Raw genomic sequence first — 21,550 nt, forward strand, 5'->3', positions numbered from 1 at the left:
AGTGGGTTAAGGATCTGGTGTTGCCGTGAGCTGTGGTGTAGGTCACAGATGCAGCTCAGATCTGGTGTTGCTTTGGCTGTGGTGTAGACTGGCGTCTACAGCTCCGATTAGACCCCTAGCCTGGGAACCTCCATATGCCGCAGGTACAGCCCTAAAAAAAAAAAAAAAAAAAAAAAAGACAAAAAAATATACAAAGTTGAATCTCAGAATAAAAAATCTGATAATACCTAAGTCTATAGAGTAATTTTGCCCCAAATTTGATATTGTCTTGTACCACTGACCAACTGCTGAGCAGTTTTTAGGTTTTGCTCTCCCCTAGCGGAACTTTAAGCTCTTTAAACTACACTTCAGTGAGAGACCTGATCATCTATTCAAAACTATCGGAGTTCCCATCATGGCTCATGACGATAAGGGTTTGGTCCCTGGCCTTGCCCAGTGGGTTAGGGATCCAGTGTTGCCATGAGCCATGGTGTAGGTCACGTTGCTGTGGCTGTGGTGTAGGCTGGCAGCTACAGCTCTGATTCGACCCCTAGCCTGAGAAACTCCATATGCCACAGGTGCAGCCCTAAAAATAAATTTAAAAAATGATCAAGAAATCCACGTTTGGGAGTTCCCGTCGTGGCGCAGTGGTTAACGAACCTGACTAGGAACCATGAGGTTGCAGGTTCGGTCCCTGCCCTTGCTCAGTGGGTTAACGATCCGGCGTTGCCGTGAGCTGTGGTGTAGGTTGCAGACGCGGCTCGGATCCCGCATTGCTGTGGCTCTGGCGTAGGCCAGTGGCTACAGCTCCGATTCAACCCCTAGCCTGGGAACCTCCATATGCCGCGGGAGTGGCCCAAGAAATAGCAACAACAACAACAACAACAACAAAAGACAAAAGACAAAAAAAAAAAAGAAATCCACGTTTGGAGTTCCTGTCATGGCTCAGTGATAATGAACCTGACTAGTATCCCTGGGGACGCAGGTTTGATCCCTGGCCACTCAGTGGGTTAAGGATCCAGTGTTGCTATGAGCTGTGGTGTAGGTCACAGATGCAGCTCAGATCTGGCATTGCCGTAGCTGTGGTGCAGGCCAGCGGCTATAGCTCTGATTTGACCCCTAGCCTGGGAACCTCCATATGCCTGGATGTGGCTCTAAAATGACAAAAAAAAAAAAAAAAAGAAAGGAAAAAGACATCCACATTTGCCATCATGTATTCTTTTTCTTTTTGTCTTTTTAGGCCACACCCATGGCATATGGAGGTTCATGGGCTGGGGGTCAAATTGGAGCTGTAGCCAGTGACCTATGCCACACAGCCACAGCAACACCAGATTCAAGCTGCATCAGCGACCTATACCACAGCTCATGGCAACACTGGATCCTTAACCCACTGAGCAAGGCCAAGGATCGAACCTGAATCCTCATGGATACTAGTCACATTCGTTTCCACTGAGCCACAATGGGAACTCCTGCCATCTATTCTGAATGCAGCAGTGCAGCAGGTTATCAACTCTGACCTGAGTGCAGAGCCCCAGCCTTGCCACTTGGGGGCTGACCCCATGGCTGGACCTCTCCAAGCCTCAGCTTCCCCTTCTGCCAAGGATATTCATATGGAAGTTCGTCTTTCCACATACCAGCTGGGCTACAGTTGGGGTGGGAAAATTATTTCAGTTCCTTCGGGGGCATTCCTTTGTTTAGGACTTGGAATGCTGTGTCCCAGGAAACCCCTTGGTCCTGGGCCAACAGCATGGCTTGGCATGTGCACATTCACTTGCCCAGAGCAGCTGTTCTCAAATGGTTCTCAAGTCCCCTTTACACTCTTAGAAGTTACTGAAGCCCCCACATCACTTGTGTATATGATGTTTCTCTCTGTAAATAATTAACATTTTAGAAATTGAAAGTGCGGTTTGAACTATGTTTATTTAACTGATTCTAAAAGAATGACGATATGTTCAACACATGTTAACATAAATCACATACGTTTGTGAAAAATGACTATTTTTTGGAAGCCTAAAATATGTCAGGAACAGAGTGGCTTGTTTTACATTGTTGTCTCTTTAACATCTGGCTGAAGAGACATGAGCTGGGTTTTCCTACCTGTTCATGCATTTGGTCTGTTCAGGTGGTTTTAGTTGGAAATAAATCTCATTTCCTCCAGATGCATAGATGGAGAGGGTAGGCATATCTCCATAGCTTCTTCAGATATTGGTGGATAGTCTTCTTTGATTTCATATCTGTGAGTAACAAGTGGTGCTTTCGTAAGGTTGATCACCATGTATAATCTGAAGCCATGTCAGTCAACTTTTCTTCTTTGGTCCATGTGTGAGAGAATGAGGGAGAGAAATACAAATAATATCTGGGGTTTATTGTGCAAGTGTTTTTGATCACAGACCTCAGAACAACTGGGGCTTTCCAGCCACCTCAGGAATGTGCTCTCCAGGTCCCATTGAAATATGTGAGCCTTGGGGTTGCTCCTGCCACCTGGTGGTGGGCAGCTGCGTTCATCTTTAGGTGAGTCTGCAGTGCCCCCTGTGTGGGGTGGCTGTGAGTGTTGCTCTTTTTTCTTTCCTTCTTCTCTTGTTCTTTTCTGCCTAGAGAAGTTCCTTTAGTATTTGTTGTAAGGCTGGTTTAGTGTTGCTGAATTCTCTCAGCTTTTGCTTATCTGTGAAGGTTTTGATTTCTCCTTCAAATCTGAATGAGAGCCTTGCTGGGTAAAGTAATCTTGGTTGGAGGTTTTTTCCTTTCATCACGTTAAGTATATCATGCCAATCCCTTCTGGCCTGCAGAGTTTCTGCTGAAAAATCTGCTGATAACCTTATTGGGGTTCCCTTGTATGTTATTTGTTTCTTTTCCCTAACTGCTTTCAAGATGTTCTCTTTGTCTTTAATTTTGGTCAGTTTGATTAATATGTGTCTCGGGGTATTCCTCCTTGGGTTTATTTTATATGGTACTCGTTGTGCTTCCTGGATTTGAGTGAGTGATTCCTTCCCCATGTTAGGGAAGTTTTCAGCTATTATTTCTTGGAATATTTTTTCTGTCTCCTTCTCTCTCTCTTCTCCTTCTGGCACCCCTATAATATGGATGTTGGTGCGTTTAAGGTTGTCCCAGAGTTCTCTGAGACTCTCTTCATTTGTTTTCAATCTTTTTTCTCTTTTCTGTTCCGCATCCCTAATTTCCACTAATCTGTCCTCCACCTCGCTTATTCGTTCTTCTGCCTCCTATATTCTGCTGTTAGCTGCTTCTAGTGAATTTTTTATTTCAGTTATTGTATTTTGCATCTCTTCTTGTTTAAGTTTTATATCGTGTATCTCTTTGCTCAGTGTTTACTGTAAGTTATTCATCTTTGCCTCCAGTTTATTTCTAATGTCTTGCATCATCTTCAGCATCAACAATCTAAAGTCTTTTTCCTGGAGGCTGAGAATCTCCTCATCGCTTAGCTGATTTTCTGGGGTTTTTCCTTTCTCCCTCATCTGTGTTTATAGTTCTCTGTCTTTTCATTTTTATAGGTTTTTGGTGTGGTGACCTTTTTACAGATAATAGCGTTGTAGCCTCTCTTACTTCTGATGTCTGCCCCCCTGTGGCTGAAGTCGGTATGGGGGGCTTGCTGTAGGCTTCCTGATGGGAGGGGCTGATGCCTGCCCACTAGTAGGTGAAGCTGATTCTAATCCCTCTGGTGGGTGGGGCTTAGTCTCTGGATGGGATTAGAGGCAGCTGTGTGCCTGAGGGGTCTTTAGGCAGCCTGGTTACTGAGGGGCGGGGCTGTGATCCTGCCATCTGGGTGGTTTTTTGCCCTGGGGCTTCTTTGGCTTACTGATGGGTAGGGCCAGATTTTCCCAAAAAGGCCACCTCCAGAGAAAGGCATGCTGCTGAATATTCCTTAGAGCTTTGCTTCCAATGTCCTTCCCCCACAACAAGCCACATTCACCCCTGTTTTCCCAGGATGTCCTCCAAGAACTGCAGTCTGGTTTGACTCAGATTCCTATGGAGACTTTGCTTTGCCCTGGGACCCAGTGCACGTGAAAAGTCTGTGTGCGCCTTTTAAGAATGAGGTCTCCGTTTCCCCCAGTCCTGTGGAGCTCCTGTGCACAAGCCCCACTGGCCTTCAATGCCAGATGCTTTGGGGGCTCTTTCTCCCAGTGCCAGATCCTAGCACGTGAGTGAGGGTTTGATGTGGGGCTCAGAACTCTCCTGTAGGTGAGTCTCTCTGAACCAGTTAGTTTCTAGTCTGTGGAGCTTCCCACCCAGGAGGTATGGTGTTGTTTATATCACAAAATCACCCCTCCTACCTCTTGATGTGTCCTCTTTTTCTTCTGGAGTAGGATATCTTTTTTAAGGTTTCCAGTCCATTTGGGTGAAGAATACTCAGTCTTTAGTTGTGAATTTTGTTGTTTTTAGGAAAGAAGTTGAGCTCCAGTCCTTCTATTCTGCCATCTTAATCCCGTCCCTGCATTTCTTCTAACTTATTCCGGAATTCTGGGGTTCTGGAACATCTGATTCTGTGCATGGTTTCTTTACTGATTGTTCCTTTAAATCCTGGGAGTCTTCCATGTGGTTTTCTTACTTCTCCTGCCACTCCCACATAGAAGCAGCTTCCTTCAGTTAAAAATGGCCTACCTCTTGCCTCCTGGATTGCCTCTGGATCCCGAAGTTTAGATGTCTGCCCCAGCAGCAGATCCCTGCGTCGGTATTTAGATATTTATTCTCATTCCTTCCAGTGTCGAAGTTTCCCCTTAGCACTGTGGCTCTGGTGAAAAGAGGACATCCCCTTTGGCTACCCCACCCCCCACAACAAATAGCGTACACCAGTGGGGGAGAGACGGGGCCGGGGGAGAAGCTGGCTACGAGGGGGAGGAGGAAAGGAGAGGAGCCAAAACTCCTGATAGATGACAGGAGAAAAAAAAAAAAGAAGAAAAGAAAAAGCCCACACCCAGCCACCGCAGTTGCCAGGGCCTATCTCTTCCCCAAGCTCTTTCCTGCTCTGAAAGAGTGACAACTTCATGAGGCCAGGCTAGAAGTTTTGCGTGGAAGCTGGGAGCTGGGGTGGCTGTGAGTGTGTGCCTGGCACAGGGAGGGGGTTCTCCCTAAATGGTCAGGGCTCCTACTCCCTCCTGGCCTGCCTGGTGTTTGCAAGTTAGTGACTGGTGAGATTCCTGTGGGGCCCTCTCGCTGGTCCACTGGGGCTCAGGCAGAGGGCACTGTGCCTGCAGAAGTATGTGCCCGGTGCCTCCCCTTTACCACCAGACCCCCAGTTCTTCAGCCCAGGGGGCAGGTGGCAGGACAGTGAGGAAGGAGAGGGGAGGGGACTGGGCTACCAGTAGGCGGAGCTTGCACTGGGCTTGCTCTAGTTCTCAGGGGTATGGGTGGACTTGTACCTTCCTTCTAAAGTCTGTGCTCCCCAGCAAGACTCTGAGCCTCTCTGAGTTTCCATTGGTCATCCTTGGGTTATCATGAGGACTCAGTAACATGTAATGAGTATGTGTTATGCCTGATACAGTGTGGGCCTGTTCGTCTGTTCGTATCTATTCCCAGGTGACTTTTATGAGTGTCAGGGTTTGGGAAGCAGTGGGCTAAGCCATTGCTTATTTCCAGGAAGCCAGCCCAGAGGGATGGGCAGGAGGCCCAAGGTTGCAAAGCAAGGTGGTGATTGAGTCAGCAACACTGACTCCCAGGGCAGTGCTTGCTCCTGATGTCCGGCCACCTCTTCAGCCTGTGAACCGTGCTTGCTTGAGTGCCCAGACCTCCCATATGTTTCAGAGTCACTTCCAAGATTAGGTTACAGAAGATTCTTAACACATGTAGGAACCCTGGGACTCCAGCTGGCTTTGGGGTCCTCTGCTGCAGGCCTAAAATTTCCCCTCCCAGTTCCCTGGTTAATGTTGCTCCCTCACCCCTACAAGCACGTGGTCATCTGTGGGCCTGCCCTATCTGCTGGGAATCTATGGCCACCAGGTCAGGGCTGTCTGATGAGGGCTCCTACCCTGGGCAGGGAAGCTGGATGGGCAGCGAGTGTGTTAGGGCCTTAACGCAGATGCTTAGCATCTCACAGTGTCTGCAGGCAGGAATCTCTGCATCAGGTTCCAGCTCAGGATCCCTCAAAATCTGCAGGTCTCTCCTATCTTGACAGGGAGGCTCCCGTGTGTCTGCAAGCATCCTCAGGGCAGGGCATCAGTTCCTCCCCTGTGGCTCCTCCACAAGGCCACTCACACCAGGCAGCCAACTCTCCTCAGGGCCAGCGAGTGGGACAGGGAGGCTGTGAGATGGAAGCTGTGGCCTCTTCTTTACCTAGTCTGAGAAGGGACCTCCCCTCACTGTGCTGTGTCCTGTTGTTGGGAAGCGAGTCATGGGTCCAGCCCACACTCTGGGGGAGGGGATTCCACAAGGGGGAGGAGGGCTTTGCTGGGGGCCCTCTTAGAGGCTGACAACCACACCTGGGAAGAGGACTTTGCTTTGTTCCACAGGAAATAGAACATCATCCATTACGACTTTTTTTTTTAGTGCTGCACCCACTCCCCACCCCTCTACCCCTGCTGCCACCTGCATATGGAGGTTCCCAGGCTAGGGGTCAAATCAGAGCTATAGCCACCAGCCTATACCACAGCCACAGCAATGTGGGATCTGAGCCTCCCCTGAGACCTACCCCAGAAGCTCAACGCCGGATACATAGCCCATTAAAAGAGGCCAGGGATCAAACCCAAGTCCTCAGAGATGCTAGTTGTGTTCCTTTCTGTTGTGCCACAACAGGAACTCCCCATTAGGATTCTTTTTTTTTTTTTCTTTTTGTCTTTTCTAGGGTCGCACCTGTGGCATGTGGAGGTTCCCATGCTAGGGGTCTAATTGGAGCTGTAGCTGCCAGCCTATGCCAGAGCCACAGCAACACAGGATCCAAGCCGCGTCTGCGACCTACACCACAGCTCATGGCAACGCTGGATCCTTAACCCACTGAGTGAGGCCAGGGATCGAACCCGCAACCTCATGGTTCCTAGTCAGATTCATTAACCACTGAGCCATGATGGGAACTCCCCCCATTAGGATTCTTGAAAGTGCGAATAGCCTTGGAGCCCAGCATCTCTCCCTGCACCCCCACCCCACCCCAGGCCCCCACCCATGGCTCTGTGGATGCTTGGGTCCAGAAGGCACTGACAGGCTGGAACCACTAGGTGGGACAGGAGGAAAACCTAAACGAGTCATCCGCAGAACAGCCCTAGAGGTAGGTGTTCTAATGATACACATTTTACAGAGAAGGAAACTGGGGCAGGTGAGCATGCGCCCCAAGTCTTTGGCCCTTTGTCTTGGTCCAGCTGCACCCTTCATGTCTTCTCATAATGCTCTTGGGGGCTGTTTGGCCAGGCTGGGTGAGGCTGGCAACACCTTGTTCCCCTGGAGATGGGCACCTATCATCCCCCCAAGGCATGGGTTAGGTGAACTCCCAGGACAAGTGTGGCACACTCATTGGGGACCGGCTAGGGAGCTACCTGAGTGGACAGGCAGGGTCAGCGTCCCTATCCTGCAGTAGCATTGCCTCATGCAACAGCTTGTGTCCTTTGGCCACTGCTGGGTTTTCTTTGGGATCACGACCACAGGTAGGTGGGAGACCAGAGGCCAAGGGGTGAGGTACCAAGGGGAGGCCCCCAGCCCCCACAGTGGCTGACCACCCCTGCCTGCTGTCATTTCAGAGTTGGGAGCATTGGGCACCCCAGTGTTCAGTATGACCAGCCACAACTCAGCCCGTGACGTTGAAAAGAGCCTCACAGTGGACATCACCTGAATGAGATGGGCAAGCCAGTCTCCATGAAGAGACTCTGGTAGGTCTCTGCCCTTCAGAGTGTATTCCTTGTGGTTTTGTCTTTTTTTTTTATTCTTCTTCTTTTTGGGGCCATACCTGCAGCATATGGAGGTTCCCACATTAGGGGTTGAATCAGAGCTGCACCTGCAGGCCTACACCATAGTGATAGCAACACCAGGTCAGAACTGCGCCTGTGGACTACACCACAGGTCACACCAACACCAGATTCTTGACTCACTGAGCGAGGCCAGGGGTAGAACCCACATCCTCACGGATACTAGTTGGATTAGTTTCTGCTGTACCACAGCAGGAACTCCTTGTTGTCTTTTTTAAAGTAGGACTTTTAGGTCCGGGGAGAGGCAAGCAGGCCATGCCGGTAAAAAAGAGTCCTCATTGAGATTTTCTTTTTGATCCCAGGCTAGTGATCAAACCTGCACTGCAGCAGTGACCTGAGCTCCATCAGTGACAATGCTGGATCCTTAACCCATTGTGCCACCAGGGAACTCCTCCTCGAGGTTTCTGTGTTATCTCACCTGCTACGATGAAATAGCAGTTCCTCAGTCTGGCCTTCCAGACCCTGCAGATTCGGCCTCCAGCTCCTTTACCGATTTGATCCCCTGGCGGTGCTGCTCTCTCCTCCCTGAAATGGCTTCCTTGCTGAGGCTTCTACTGTGCTTTCCTGTCTCTGCTTTCTCTTCTGCAGGCTCTACTGTCTAGGTCCCCCCCTCCCCGTTTGTTGTTTATGTTTCTCTTTGCTGTTGAGTAACATTCCTCACAGAGATTTATATTCCTTGTTGTACGTGGCCACTGAACGCTCTGCTCGGTGTGCTTAGTGGTCAGCTAATGATTGGACAGGAATTTCCATAAACGTCTTGGACAAGTAAGGCTCAGCCTTTGCCACCAGGCTCTGTGTAAAGTTGGGGTACACACTCAGCACTCTGGCAGACAGTTTTCTGCCCTGCCTTAGCCTTCCCTTCCATCTGTGCAGGGCCTCAGGGTCAGTCAGAGGTGAGAGCTTACAGCTTTCTAGGTCTTTCCAGAAAGACAGCGCTACATATGCACATGGCTTTCCAGATTCCTAGGAAACCCCTATGGATATAATTCAGCTTCTCCTTTTAAGTTCTTTGGTCAGTATTGGTACTGTTGTCTCAGGCAACTTCCATGTTACACAGCTGCTTTTTATTATTATTATTACTATTTTTTTTAAACAAATGCCATTGGGTAAAGGCTGGTTATAAGGAGTGAGCTCTGAGTCAGGTTTTATTTGACCTGAATAAGCCCCACAGGTGTGGTTTCCAGGGACTGCCAGAATGACATTTCTCTGGTGGTGGGTTTTTGAAAAGATCCAGCCCCATTCTGCTCCCTTCAGTGGCAGTCAGGCTGCTGGTTTTCATTGTGATTGTGGTGCTGGTGGATTGCTAGGTTGCTGTGGGGCAGGGGAAAAAGGGGTGGGAACTGGCAAGTAAAAATACCATTAAACACTCTGTTCTCACAGAGAATAATTGCTCCTTGATAGTTGCAAGCCCTGGGGTAATTTAAAGTGTCATGAGAAAGTTGATTTTGATCATTTTTGCCAGTGATCTCATGGATGTTATGGAGGAGTGAATTTTCAGTGTTTTTGTTGTTGTTGTTGTTTTGTTTTTTGTCTTTTTAGGGCCACACCCATGACATATGGAGGTTCCTAGGTAAGGGGTCAAATCACAGCTGTAGCCACCGGCCTACACCTCAGCCACAGCAATATCAGATTTGAGCCGAGTCTGCAACCTACACCACAGTTCATGGCAATGCTGGATCTTTAACCCACTGAGCAAGGCCAGGGATCAAACCTGTGTCCTCAGGGATGCTAGTCAGATTAATTTCTGTTGAGCCATGACCAGAACTCCTTCCAGTGGGCTTTATTCTGCCATTCCCACTGATGTCAGAATGTGTTATTGTTCAGGAATGGTGATTTGAATACCCCTCTGTGTGAATTCACAGCCCTTGGGCTCCGGGGATGTCCCAGGAGTCCTGGAAGTGGGGCAGGCTGTTTCTACCTCTGGGGTGAGTTGGACATTTGGCCCTTGGGGAGCACTAAGGAACTTGCTTTTTGTGTCGCTAGGCTCCCCTGGGGAGAGGGAGGTCACGAGCCACGGCTTCATTCTCCTCAGTTAGGAGAGAGGGTACAAACTACCCCGATGGAGGGCCGCCTTCAGATGTGGTCCAGGCAAATCCTGTGCTGCTGGGAAACCCTATGAAGTTCACCGTCACTCCCCAGGAAAGACACCTGTCCCAGAGACTGTCACATCTCCGGCTCCACTGAAGTGCAGATGCAAACAGGCAAAACAAAAACCAACCAACCAACCAAACAAAAACACCATCAGTTTGGGCGTCCTGCATAAAGATCATGCAGATGGAAAGTGAAGGTGTGGGCAGTAGGGGTGAGAAGAAGCCTTGGGCCCCAAGGGGGATCAGAGTCCCCGCTACCTGAGGTGCCCCTCTTCTCTGTGGACTATTTCCATATACCAACAAACCTTTGTGAATAAACACAAATATTTATTAAATACCTACCCTTTGGTAGTTATAAGGAATCCAGGCACAGAGAAAACATGGGCCCAAAGAGACTACTGGTCCAGGACCTGAGGTCTACCACAGTCAGAAATTAGGTGTGCTGGAAGTATTATTAGAAGTCTTTTATGATGGCAAAGATTCTCCCTCAAATGCCCGCTCTAATCATTGGGTCATGGGAACCCAGGCAGTTGAGGATGGGCAGGAAGGCCTACCAATAGCTGGTGATGTCTCCATGGACTCAGGAGGGAGAACTCAGCCAATTTATTATTCCATCTTGAGTCCAACTTCTTTGTTTTCTAGACAGAAGAGTCTTGCCCAAAAGTAACCCAGTTCCATCCACCCAGATTTAACCTAATTTTGTGCTTGATTAAGGCAATTTGCGTTGGGGGGCTACATTAAGTGACCACACCCCTTCTCTAGCTCTTTGGCAGCATCCAAAGAGACCTTGTCTTTGGCCTCCAACACCTCTCATGGGCACCTGACTATGTTTGATAAACCAATTAGCAAAACTTTCATAATTGCAGAAATTGTCGAGTCAAAGGAAACACCTGCCTCTCAGGAGTTGGTGACTTTTCAGTACCCTGGGCTCGCTGAAGAGGTGAGCTACCTACAGACAGAAAGGCCTCCTGCCTGGAGCTTGGCCTGGGCAGGGGTGGGGAGGGGCCCTAAGACCCCTGGGGGCCCGCGCTGGTTGGCTTATTCTTCAGGTCAATTGTATTCCTAAGAAAAATGGCACCTTGCTTTCCCAAATTAGTATTTCTGGAGAAGTGATAAATCGAGCAATTTTCTTTTTTTTGGTCAACTGAATTTTTAACATAGAAAATTAAATAATGGACCTACATCCTGGCCTCTTTGCAGCCCCACTCAGGATCCCTCTTCACCAAACCAAGGACCTTCCTGCAGCACCCAGCCCCAGCTGCAGCCTGTGCTTTTGAGATGCCCACTCTAGCAGCACAGATGGGCTCCAGGAGGCTTCCCCAGAAAAGCCCTTGAGACAAAGGACTTCGTGAAGGAGGATTCCCATAGATGCTCTTCCCGTGTTCCGGAATGCAGGTCAGGCTAGAGGCCAGCTGGGGGTGATGTCTTGAGTTCCTTAGCAAAGAATCTGACAAAGCTTAGCATGTCAGGTTATATGTATATATGATTACTGGCAGGACCAGAAACTAAGAGGGAGGCATGGAACAGATTCTCCCCTCCAGCTTTCAGAGACACACTCGCGCCGCGCGCACACACACGCACACGCAGAATTGGCCACTCATCGGCACTAGCAACTTCAAGAATGCCCTGCACATCCCTTTGACGGACACCAACTTCTCTGTGGAAAGCCTGGCCATCTCCCTGCTGCAGACAGTTGACCAGTGGTGAGTCTGCTTAAGTTGTTCTTACAAACAGGGCAGAACAAAGTCTCCAGGACATAGATCTTTGTTCATATGTGCAAGTATTTCTGAGATGTGAATTCCTAGTAGGGGGTTATAGGGTCCAAATATAGGTACATGTGGCAGGTGCCAAATTGCTTTGGGAAAAGATTGCATTGATTTATGCTCCAACAGACCTTTTTTGATTTTTGCCAAGACAGTGGTTGAATAATCTCATCATTTGAATCTCTGATTATTTGTGAGGCTGAATATTTTTCTTATGTTAATTGACTGTCTCCTGTGAATTGCCTGTTCATATCCTTTGCCTATTTTTCTGAGTCATTATTTTTTTTTCTATTAGTGTGTAGTCTTTATATACAGTTATTGTTGCAAATCGTTTATTACAGTTTTCCTTTTTTTTCTTTTCTGTTTTTTTTAGGGCTGCACCTGCGGCATATGGAGGTTCCCAGGCTAGGGGTCTATTCGGACCTGTTGTTGCTGGCCTACACCACAGCCACAGCAACTTGGGATCTGAGCTGTGTCTGCGACCTACATCACAGCTCACGGCAACGCCAGATCCACTGATCGAGGCCAGGGATCGAACCCGCAACCTCATGGTTCCTAGTCTGATTAGTTTCCACTGCACCAGAATGGGAACTCCCAGTTTTTCTTTTTAATGTCTAAATGCTTTTGACCATTAGAACTTTTCAACTTTTTTTTTTTTTTTTTTTAACAGTTGCATATACAGCACATTGAAGTTCCTGGGCTAGGGGTCAAATTGGAGCTTCAGCTGAGGCCTGTGCCACAGCCACAGCAACATTGGATCCAAGCCACATCTGTGACCTATGCTGAAGCCTGCAGCAATGCCAGATCCTTAACCCACTGAGCAGGGTCAGAGATTGACCCTGCATGCTTATGGACACTATGTTGGGTTCTTAACCCTCTGAGCCACAATGGGAACTCCTGAACCCTCCAATTTTAATGTAGCCATATATGTTCATTCTGTCCTTTAAGGATCCTGGGTTTCACGTCACCCCAAGAATATAGAATTCCTATATTTAAAATTTTTATGGCTTTATTTATACTATCAGATATCTAGGATTTAATTTTAGGGGGTGTTAAGTGATGCAGAGTTCAACCTTTTTTTTTTTTTTTTGTCTTTTCAGGGCCGCACCTGCAGCATATATAAGTTCCCAGGCTAGGGGTCGAATGTGAGCTGTAGCTGCTGGCCTACACCACAGCTACAGCAACGCCAGATCTGAGCCATATCTGTGACCTACACCGAAGCTCATGGCAACACCGGATCCTTAACCCACTGAGCGAGGCCAGGGATTGAACCCTCATCCTCAAGGATACTAATTGGGCTCATTACCACTGAGCCACAATGGGAACCCCCAGAGTTCCAACTTTATCCAATAATCATTTCCTAGTGTGAACTGGAGACTGGCATTTGCCACCTGCCTCTACATGAGTTGGATCATGAGCCACTGCAGCTGCTGCCCCTTAACACCCCCTGAAAGGCGCTCAGGGTGGAGCTCAGGGCTGAGGCACTCTGTGCTCTAGGAAAACTGGCAGAACAGGTCTCCAGATAATTAGATACTTCCGGGAGAAGATTTTATGAGCCCAATTCTGGCACCTCCTCGTATCTAGAAAAGCACTAAAATCCTTCATGGTGCCCTCTGCTCCTTGTGACTAGTAATGAGCTTCACAAGACTAACGGCAACATTCTGTAAAACGTGTGCTTGGTTGCATGTTCCTCCCCTTCCCCCAAATCACATATAAACTGACATTCCCCCCACCTTTTTGGGGCTCCCTGAAATGCTGCTTCCCAGGCTACAGTCCTCATTGTGCCCCAAATAAAACTTAACTCTCAACTTTTAGGTTGTGCATATTTTTAAAATTGACAGTAGTGTTTTGAAATAGTACTTTTATTATATCCCCATATATGTCTGGGTCTCTGGACTCTAATTTGCTTATTTATCTTTTCCTAATGCAATGTCCTGCCATCTAAATTACTGTGGCTCTAGAGTACATTCGATATATAGTAGGCAAATGCCCTCTTCCCCCATGTTTTACTTATCCATCAAAATTTTAAAAACTGTTGGGAATGGGAGTTCCCATCGTGGCTCAGTGGCAACGAACCTGACTAGTATCCATGGGGACATGGGTTCCATCCCTGGCCTCGATCAGTGGGTTAAGGATCTGGTGTTGCCGTGAGCTGCAGTGTAGGTTGCAGACGAGGTTCAGATCCAGTGATGCTACAACTCTGACTCAACCCCTAGCCTGGGAACCTCCATATGTCATGGGTGTAGCCATTAAAAGAAAAACAAAACAAAACAAAACAAAAAACTGTTGGGATTGAGACTGTCACTGCTTGAATTTACCAACTTATTTGGGGAATAATCATGCAAAATGACTGCTGGGTCTTCCCATCTATATATATGGGATATTGTTCCATTTATTCAGCTCTTCTTTGTTATACATTCTTAGTTGGATAGATGTTTGTACAGGTTTTGTTGTTTTTGTGAACGGAATATTTTGCATTCTATTTTGTAATTTCTTCTGGACTATTACAGTTATATGCAAACTATTGATTTTGTTATGCTGATAGTCCAGCAAAGGACTTGAGGAAACTCTAATGATTTTTCTGCAGGAAAATTTCTGATGGTCTGTTTCTTACAGGGTGACTGACAATTCCAAGGAAAAACCAGTAGACTATTTTCCCAAGACCTTAAGGTGTAGACACATTAACAGGGCAGGAGGGAAATACTGTTAAAATGTGTATTCTGATTCAGCGGGGTGGGGTAAGAGGGGGGAGGCTCAGAGTCTGTTTCTAACAGGCCCCCAGACCACATTTTAACAGTGAGAGGCTGGATGCTTGCTTTCCTGTGATTCATCATAAAACAAATTTTCCTCTTGCATTTCTTAGAAGAGACAACTGTTGCTCGGGCCCATGGAACAAGAACATCTGTAAACCCAGGCGGAGTTCCCAGGAGGGTTTGTGAAATGCTAGAGCAGGAAGAGGCCTTGGGACCCAGCGGGTTCGGCCACCTTGCTTTACATCTGAGAAAATTGAGGCCCAGAGAGGTCAGAGTCATCCAAAGCACCAAGGCTGGGGTCCCGGATTTGGTAAGTGCCATCCCAGGGCCAGTTTATTCTAATTGGCCAGGGGACCGACCTTCTATAAGCCTTAGCGCCTCTGTGCCTCAGTTTCCCCACTTGTAAAATGGGGATGATCATGTTACCTGTTTAGTGCCCAGGACAGCAGTGAGAGTCAAATGGACTGAACAATAGGAGGAAAACAGAATAGCCTGACTCCCTAAGGGGACCCAGGTGTGTCTGGATCCAGAGGCCATGTTGTCGTCCCCCACAGTGATGGTGGGTGAGGAGGAAGTCTATAGACCAGGGAGCACAGGTGCAAATTAGCTGGATCAGTTGGTATAAACAATGGGGACAGTGGGGTGTTGTAGATGAACAGGACTGGGGACCTGCGGTGAACAGGAGTGGGCAATGCTGCTCACCTTGGCTAATGGGGACTGTGTAGGAACTTGGGCCCCAAACTTGTGGATCTTCTGAGCTTTTAGAATAACTTTGTGTGTGTGGTCTTCTACTGATTCAAGTTGTAAGACAACAAGTCAGAGGCTGAACTTATCTTTGGCTTGTCAGGGTGTTTTTTTTTTTTTTTTTTGTCTTTTGTCTTTTGAGGCCTCTATTGGCAGCATGTGGAGGTTCCCAGGCTTGGGGTCTAATCGGAGCTACAGCTGCTGGCCTACACCACAGTCACAGCGATGCAGGATCTGAGCCACATCTGTGACTTACACCACAGCTCACGGCAATGCCGGATCCTTAACCCACTGAGCAAGGCCAGGGATCGAACTTGCAACCTCATGGTTCCTAGTCAGATTTGTTTGCAAGGTGCACAAAGGGAATTCCAGCTTGTCAGTTTATAAACAGTGTTGCCAACAGCTGAGATGTTACTGGCAGTCCCCTACCCTGGTGGCATGTTCCAGCACTGACCAGCTGCCTCTCCAGCCTGGGGCCTAATCGTCAATTTGTTGAAAGCTCCCTGTGTGCCTTCTCACAGCACCCAGCATGGACACCCACTGTACAGTGCCCAGAAATGGCCAGGACCCTTCAAAGAAGCTGAGCTAAGGCTGGGCCTCCCCTCTCCTACAGCAACTCGGCTGACTGTGTGTCTGTGTGTCTTTGAATTTTCCAGGACAGTGAAGCCAGGTGAGACCCTCAGATTCCACATAAAATGCATCCCAACAAAAGTTGGACCCAAGAAATTTATCAAGTTTAGTTCTAATCAGGTGAACAGGTACTCACTGAGAAGACAGTTCTCATGGCCAACTAACCCCTGCCTGATGCTGTGGAAAAGGCAGGAGTTCTGACTGGCACGGAGTCTTGGCTGAGCTCTCCAGCATTTCCTGCTTTGGGATTAGCTTTCAGATAGATTTTATTACTCTTTAGATTTCAGATGATTAGATTTGATTGTTCATAGGAGGGGGGATTCAAGAGCCAGCTGAGTGATAGAGTTCAAAGGCCAACACTAACCCTAGGCAGCAGGACCCACCAAGTCAGGTGATGTGCAATCACAGGAAGGCCTCATTGACAGCCTGGGCCACAGAACCCCCTGCCCCACCCCCGCCTTGAGTCATAGCCTTAAAGGGCAGGGCTACCACTATCTGCAATCAGAACCAAAGTAGTCCACAGCCACAGAGTCCCTCCCTGGAGCCACAGGCTATCAGAAGCCCAGAGCTGCCACCCGTTTGGCCCTGAGAAGGTACCACCTCTTTCAGGCAGCCCTGGAAGCACTTGCCAAATGGAGCCTTCCCCCAGCACAGGGCTGGCCTGCTGGGAGTACATTCCCTCCTCTCTGAAATCCCAGGACTCCCCGTCCCAGCCCTCCTGCCTCCCTGAGGGGGCCCCTTTCCCTCAGACCTTGGCACACACACAGCCTGTGCCTAGGCCTGCCCACTAAACCAGGAGTAGGACTCAGAGCCAGGCACTATCTCTTTGCCTTTGACTTTCAAAAAAGATTCAGGCAACTTCAAAAAAAAAAAAGATTCAGGCAACTTCCAACTGTGGCACCTTAAACCTAACTCCACCATCCCTATGCTTCCCCTGTGCTGGTGAGCCTTCGGGGCACCTGCAGTGTAGCAGGAATTTCCAGTCTTCCATGTGCAAGCCCCAGCCCCTTGGTGGCGGCAGGTGACCAGTGGTCCCTCCTATTTGATGAGATGGTAAGTTAAATCATCAACCTTCAAGGGGGCCTATGCCGAGGAGTAGGGGTAGGGGTAGGGGGAAGATGGTGAATAGACCCACATCTGCTGGTGAGGGGCCTGCTCCCTCCATCTAGTCCCTGAGCCTCCTCACCTTGGTCCCAGCCAGACGTTCACTCTTACCCTTCGTCCAGGCAGCAGTGGGAGTGATCAGAAAGCATCTCTCCCCCTCACGCCCAGTGGGCCCATCCCAGGCCCCTGCTGGGCACACCTGGCCCTTGTGCAGTGAGGACAGCTAGCCTGTGCCCCTGGGATACCAGCTTCCCTTGGCAGGAAGCCCTTCCCTTGGGGACCACCTCGGATGTCACCCTAGACAGGTCTGTGAATTTGCTAAGCCCGTTGCTTCCATTCCTCCCTCTCATGGCTGAGGAGGGAAAATCCCTCTTTCTGTACCTTCCATCCACTCTCCCAGCCCCAGGATAAAGCGGCCTTTGCAACCCTGTGGGCCCCTACCTCAGGGTGCAGGCCGGCCTGAAGGGGGAAGGGTGTTGAACACGGTGCCCCCTGCTGACCTCTGGGGTAACAAAGACATCCAAGAGGTGCTTCCCCCTGAAGCCCTGTGCCTTGTCCACCACCTCATCTCAATGTGCTGGTGTCCCTAGGGCTGGCCTGGAAGCAGAGACCTCTGGCCTGCAGACAAACCCCCAGTCACAGGTTGGTGGCCCTAGGAAAGATGGCCCAGCCTGGGGGAGCTGCTTTCACCTTCTCAGAAGCCGGGGCAGGCCTGGGGAGGGCCACCCCAGCCGGCACCAGCCCTTTATCTCATGCAGGGGGCCCCGGGCCAGCTATCATCCTAGAAAGAAGCACCTCTTTGTGCCAACGGCAAACCCTTCTCAGTTAACTGAGGCTATTGGTGCTTGCACTGCCCTCCAGGACTTGCTCAAATGATCAATATGCTTTTAACTGAACTCTGATGGCTTCAAGATGATTATGTGGTGGTCCCTTGGGTCACTATTTTTTCCTTCTGTGAACGAGCTTCTTAGTGTCTTATGCTGGGGTCATATGGGCACTTGGGGAGCCAGTCTGATCCTCCGAATTTCCAAGGTCAAGGGGCTCTCTTGCCCAGGGGTTGGGCTGCTTTATTCCAACCCTGTTCAGGATGCCTGCCTCTCCCTGAGTTCCCTGGTGGCTCAGCAGTTTAAGGATCAGGTGTTATCACTGCTATGGCATAAGTTCAGCCCCTGGTCCAGGATCTTCTGCATGCCGCAGGCTCATGTGTAATTTGCATAATATTTAGAGATGGGGGCGTGGGCTCTAAGGTTAAAGACCTTCAATGCTGGGCATTCTTGTTCCAAATGTCCACAGAAGGTGCTCAATCAATGCTCACCGCAGGAAAGGTGAGTCCTCTTCCTCCAGGAGGTGATCTGGAGACAAGGGTGTAGCCGGTAACTCCATGCTGTGTGACACGTGCTGGAAATGAGAAAGAGGCTGAGAGGTGTCCTGGAGGTGAACTGAGAAGCAGGACGCTGCCTGGGGTCTGGACTGGGAGCCCCAGATGAAGACAGGAGACTTTGGTGACCAAGGTGGAGCAGAGCGCGATTTATTCAAAGAGGTAGAGGCTTGCGCCCAGCCTCCCTCCTACTAGTCCTTGTCTCATTCTGGTATCAGTTGCAACGCTGTCTGTTTGGGGCTAAGCAGAATATTATGCTGTCAACAACCGCTGCAGAGAGAAGGCCACTTGGTCACTGGTGTGGGGACACAGAGTGTAGCACTGGGCAGGTTATTCCCACACAGCCTGGCCAGGGCTGGGTCCAGCCCTCCCAGGACATGATCAGGCATGGCGGAGGTCTGGGGCAGAGGGAGATGGGCTCAGCGAGCAGCGGGGAGGTGCTGGGTCCGACTCTGTTCAGGTAACATACCTCCCCACACACCAATGTGAAAACAGAACTGCCTTTGGGGCTGGTGGGTACCTCTGCTCTCAGGCCAAGCTGGCTGGAGGAAGACCAGTTTCAAACCCATCATGCAAGGACATTTCTCAAGGGCCCTGTGGCTTAGCACACACCTTAGACCTCAGGCTTGGGCTCAGCAGGGATTGAAGCTGACCACGAACAGAGACCCGTGAACCCTCTTCCCTTATTCTAACCGTGGCCGCCTCTGGGGCTTCAGGGATTGGCACTGCTTTCCTCCCTGGTGTGGTCTCTCTGGTGGACAGTCCACCATACCTGCACCCCAGGCTGCCTTCTGGGAGAGGACAACAACGAGCAGGCCTCCATGGCCATGCCTGCCCAGGTGGTGAGTTGTCAGGCTTTGGAGCCACCCAGGGCCCCTTACACTGTCATTAATAATAAAGCTGGTATGGACCCAGAAATAGGGGCCGGGCCTACAGCCCCATGCCTTTCCAGTTACTGTGTCGATGCTGGAGTCCTGCTGTCACCCCTCTTGTACATCAACAGAGAGCTGGGATCAGGACGGAGGTGGCTCCTCAGCAATGAACCCTGGAGAGCTGGGAGATCACTGGGTATAGAGAGCAGGCTCCAACAGAATCACCACCCATTACAGAATGCCCACGGATCCTGATAACCAGGCCACTGCCTGGCTCTCCCCTCTTTTCCACAGTCACCACAGTGACCTAAGAGTCCTGGCTAACCCCTCCAAATGCTGACCTTCCTCCCTGGGTTGTTTTTTTTTTTTTTTTTCCCAGGGCTGTACCCAGGGCACATGGAGGTTCCCAGGCTAGGAATCAAATCAGGGTTACAGCCACCAGCCTACACCATAGCCACAGTAACCAACGCCAGACCCAAGCCAGAACTCACAGCAACGCTGGATCCTTAACCCACTGACCGAGGCCAGGGATCGAACCCGCAACCTCATGGTTCCTAGTTGGTTTCATTTCTGCTGTGCCACAATGGGAACTCCCTTCCTTCCTGTTTAACTGGGGAAGCAGGCCCCCTTGGACTAGGACTCATGATCTTGTGCATGGAGCTGGGAGAGGGGCCCTGAACCAGAGACCCCTGCTTCTGCACCTCTTCCCTCCACCATTGTCAGTGTTGGTTGATTCTGGGGCAATGGGCTAGAGAAGGCTGCTCATGCCAGGGAACGGGAGTGGGGAGGCCATTCTTACCCCAAAAGGGGCACAAACCTCTGTGGGACTTTGTGTGGAAGATGCTGCTTTAGCAATTACTTGAATGGGATCTCCAAGCCCAAGAAGCCCTACTCACGCCTTCAGTAATGACCATGGACACCTTAGGCTTCAAACGGGGTGACCAGGGTCCCAGCTCAGCCAGGTAGTGTTGGGTTTGTGTTTTCCACACCTGAGCTTCCTGCTACTCAATCTGCAGGCCCCGGCCACCACTAGAGACATCATGGGCACCATCTTGGGAAAACTGGCCTAAAACACTCGGGGCAGGTTTATGGTCACTCGTGCCCATGTAGGTGGTTAGACTCTCCAGGATGGACAGTTACATTCAGCTCTCAGGGTGGAGGTCAGGGTCCCAGAAGCTCTAAATAGGTCCCCCACTGGGAACAGACAGATCTGAAGCCACAAGGCAGGACAGCTCCAAACTAGTATGTTGGGAACAGGAGCTAGGTGGGTGCTTCTGCTTAACTCAGGCTTGTTTCCAAACCAGGCCTGTCCTACACGCATGCATGTGTACAGCCTTGTGGTGGGGCCTGCTCTCAAACCAAGCCTGACCCTGAGGGTAGCTGAGGTCACCACACCTTTTGCCAGGTTTAGGCAGGCAGCAGGGGAAGCCCCTGCCGGGGAGTGACTGGGATCCCTGCAGCCTTTCCGGGCCTGTCCCTGCTGCTGGTGTCCCACCCCAGGCTCCCGCGCCCAGTCCTGCCCTGTCCTTCCATCACAACCTCAGCCTTAGTTCTCAAAACCCAGAATCCAGGGCCCCAACCTTCTCTTGAGAAGACAGACATCCCAACAAAGGACAGAGGCAAGCTGTGTTCTGCCCCCAGGCCGCCCTGTTCAGAGCTTTCTTTGCTGGGTGAGGCTCTGGGAGCTACAAAGGGCGCCTAGCCTCTGAGGATGGTTCCCAACAAGCCCTTGTGGCCAGATGAGCTCAGAGCAAGTCTCTCGTCCTCCTGTCACTCCGAGTCCACCCCTACCCCCGACCTGGCCCAGCGAGGGGAGAGTAAGGAGAGGTCAGAGGATGGCAAGGCCGAGGGGGTGAGAGAGCAGGGTGCAGGGGAGCGGGTGTGCCCAGAAGCCCCGAGGCCACAGCGTTACTCATCTATCACCTCAGTGGAGTCCTCATCCTTCCTCTCCTCTGTTGTTTCTGTGTTCTCGGTGTCTGACAGTGAGTCCGCCTGTCGCACCCAGTCCCTGTCACTGAGAGGCTTTGGATGACATGGTCCGGAGAAGGGGTTGCACCAGTTCAGGGAAAAGTCCCCACCAAAGGTCTCTTTGACTGACTCCCAGCTGCCTGTGCGCTCCCGTGGCTGGTGCTTCCGCTGGAGGCGCTCAATGCCCTGGAGGAACAACGGGATAGAGAGGGTCAGTGGGGGGGTGGCTGTGCACCCTCAGGCACACCCCAGGTTCTGGCAGCGCATCAAGGCCCAGGGCCAGGAGCCTCTCAGAGGGTGGGGAGGGGCACGGAGCAGCACAGCAAGCGGGGCTGACGTTTCCCGCCCACAGCCCCCTTTTTCTTCCATGA

General features: G+C 50.2%; 1 protein-coding gene and 1 long non-coding RNA gene across 6 annotated transcripts in view; one reads left to right on the forward strand and one right to left on the reverse strand.

Annotated features, from left to right (window-relative positions):
- LOC106505587 lies at positions 6,889-16,381 on the forward strand. 2 transcript variants are annotated; one of them, XR_002338260.1, is made up of 3 exons: positions 6,889-11,670; positions 14,594-14,793; positions 15,749-16,381. It is a non-coding gene; the product is annotated as an uncharacterized LOC106505587 (long non-coding RNA). The 2 variants fall into 2 exon arrangements; XR_002338259.1 differs by lacking the exon at positions 15,749-16,381 and having other exon boundaries at positions 6,889-11,362; positions 11,464-11,670; positions 14,594-15,176.
- The window catches only part of ZDHHC3 (zinc finger DHHC-type containing 3), a 76,205-nt gene continuing 73,119 nt past the window's right edge, over positions 18,465-21,550 (reverse strand). For all 4 annotated transcript variants that reach the window (XM_021071753.1, XM_021071752.1, XM_021071750.1 and 1 more), the window contains one exon: positions 18,465-21,365. In XM_021071753.1, the coding sequence (XP_020927412.1) occupies positions 21,120-21,365 (246 nt within the window). In that variant the 3' untranslated portion in view covers positions 18,465-21,119. The remainder of the gene's footprint in view (positions 21,366-21,550) is intronic.

This window comes from Sus scrofa, chromosome 13 (assembly GCF_000003025.6).
Source record: "Sus scrofa isolate TJ Tabasco breed Duroc chromosome 13, Sscrofa11.1, whole genome shotgun sequence".
Taxonomy (NCBI): domain Eukaryota; kingdom Metazoa; phylum Chordata; class Mammalia; order Artiodactyla; family Suidae; genus Sus; species Sus scrofa.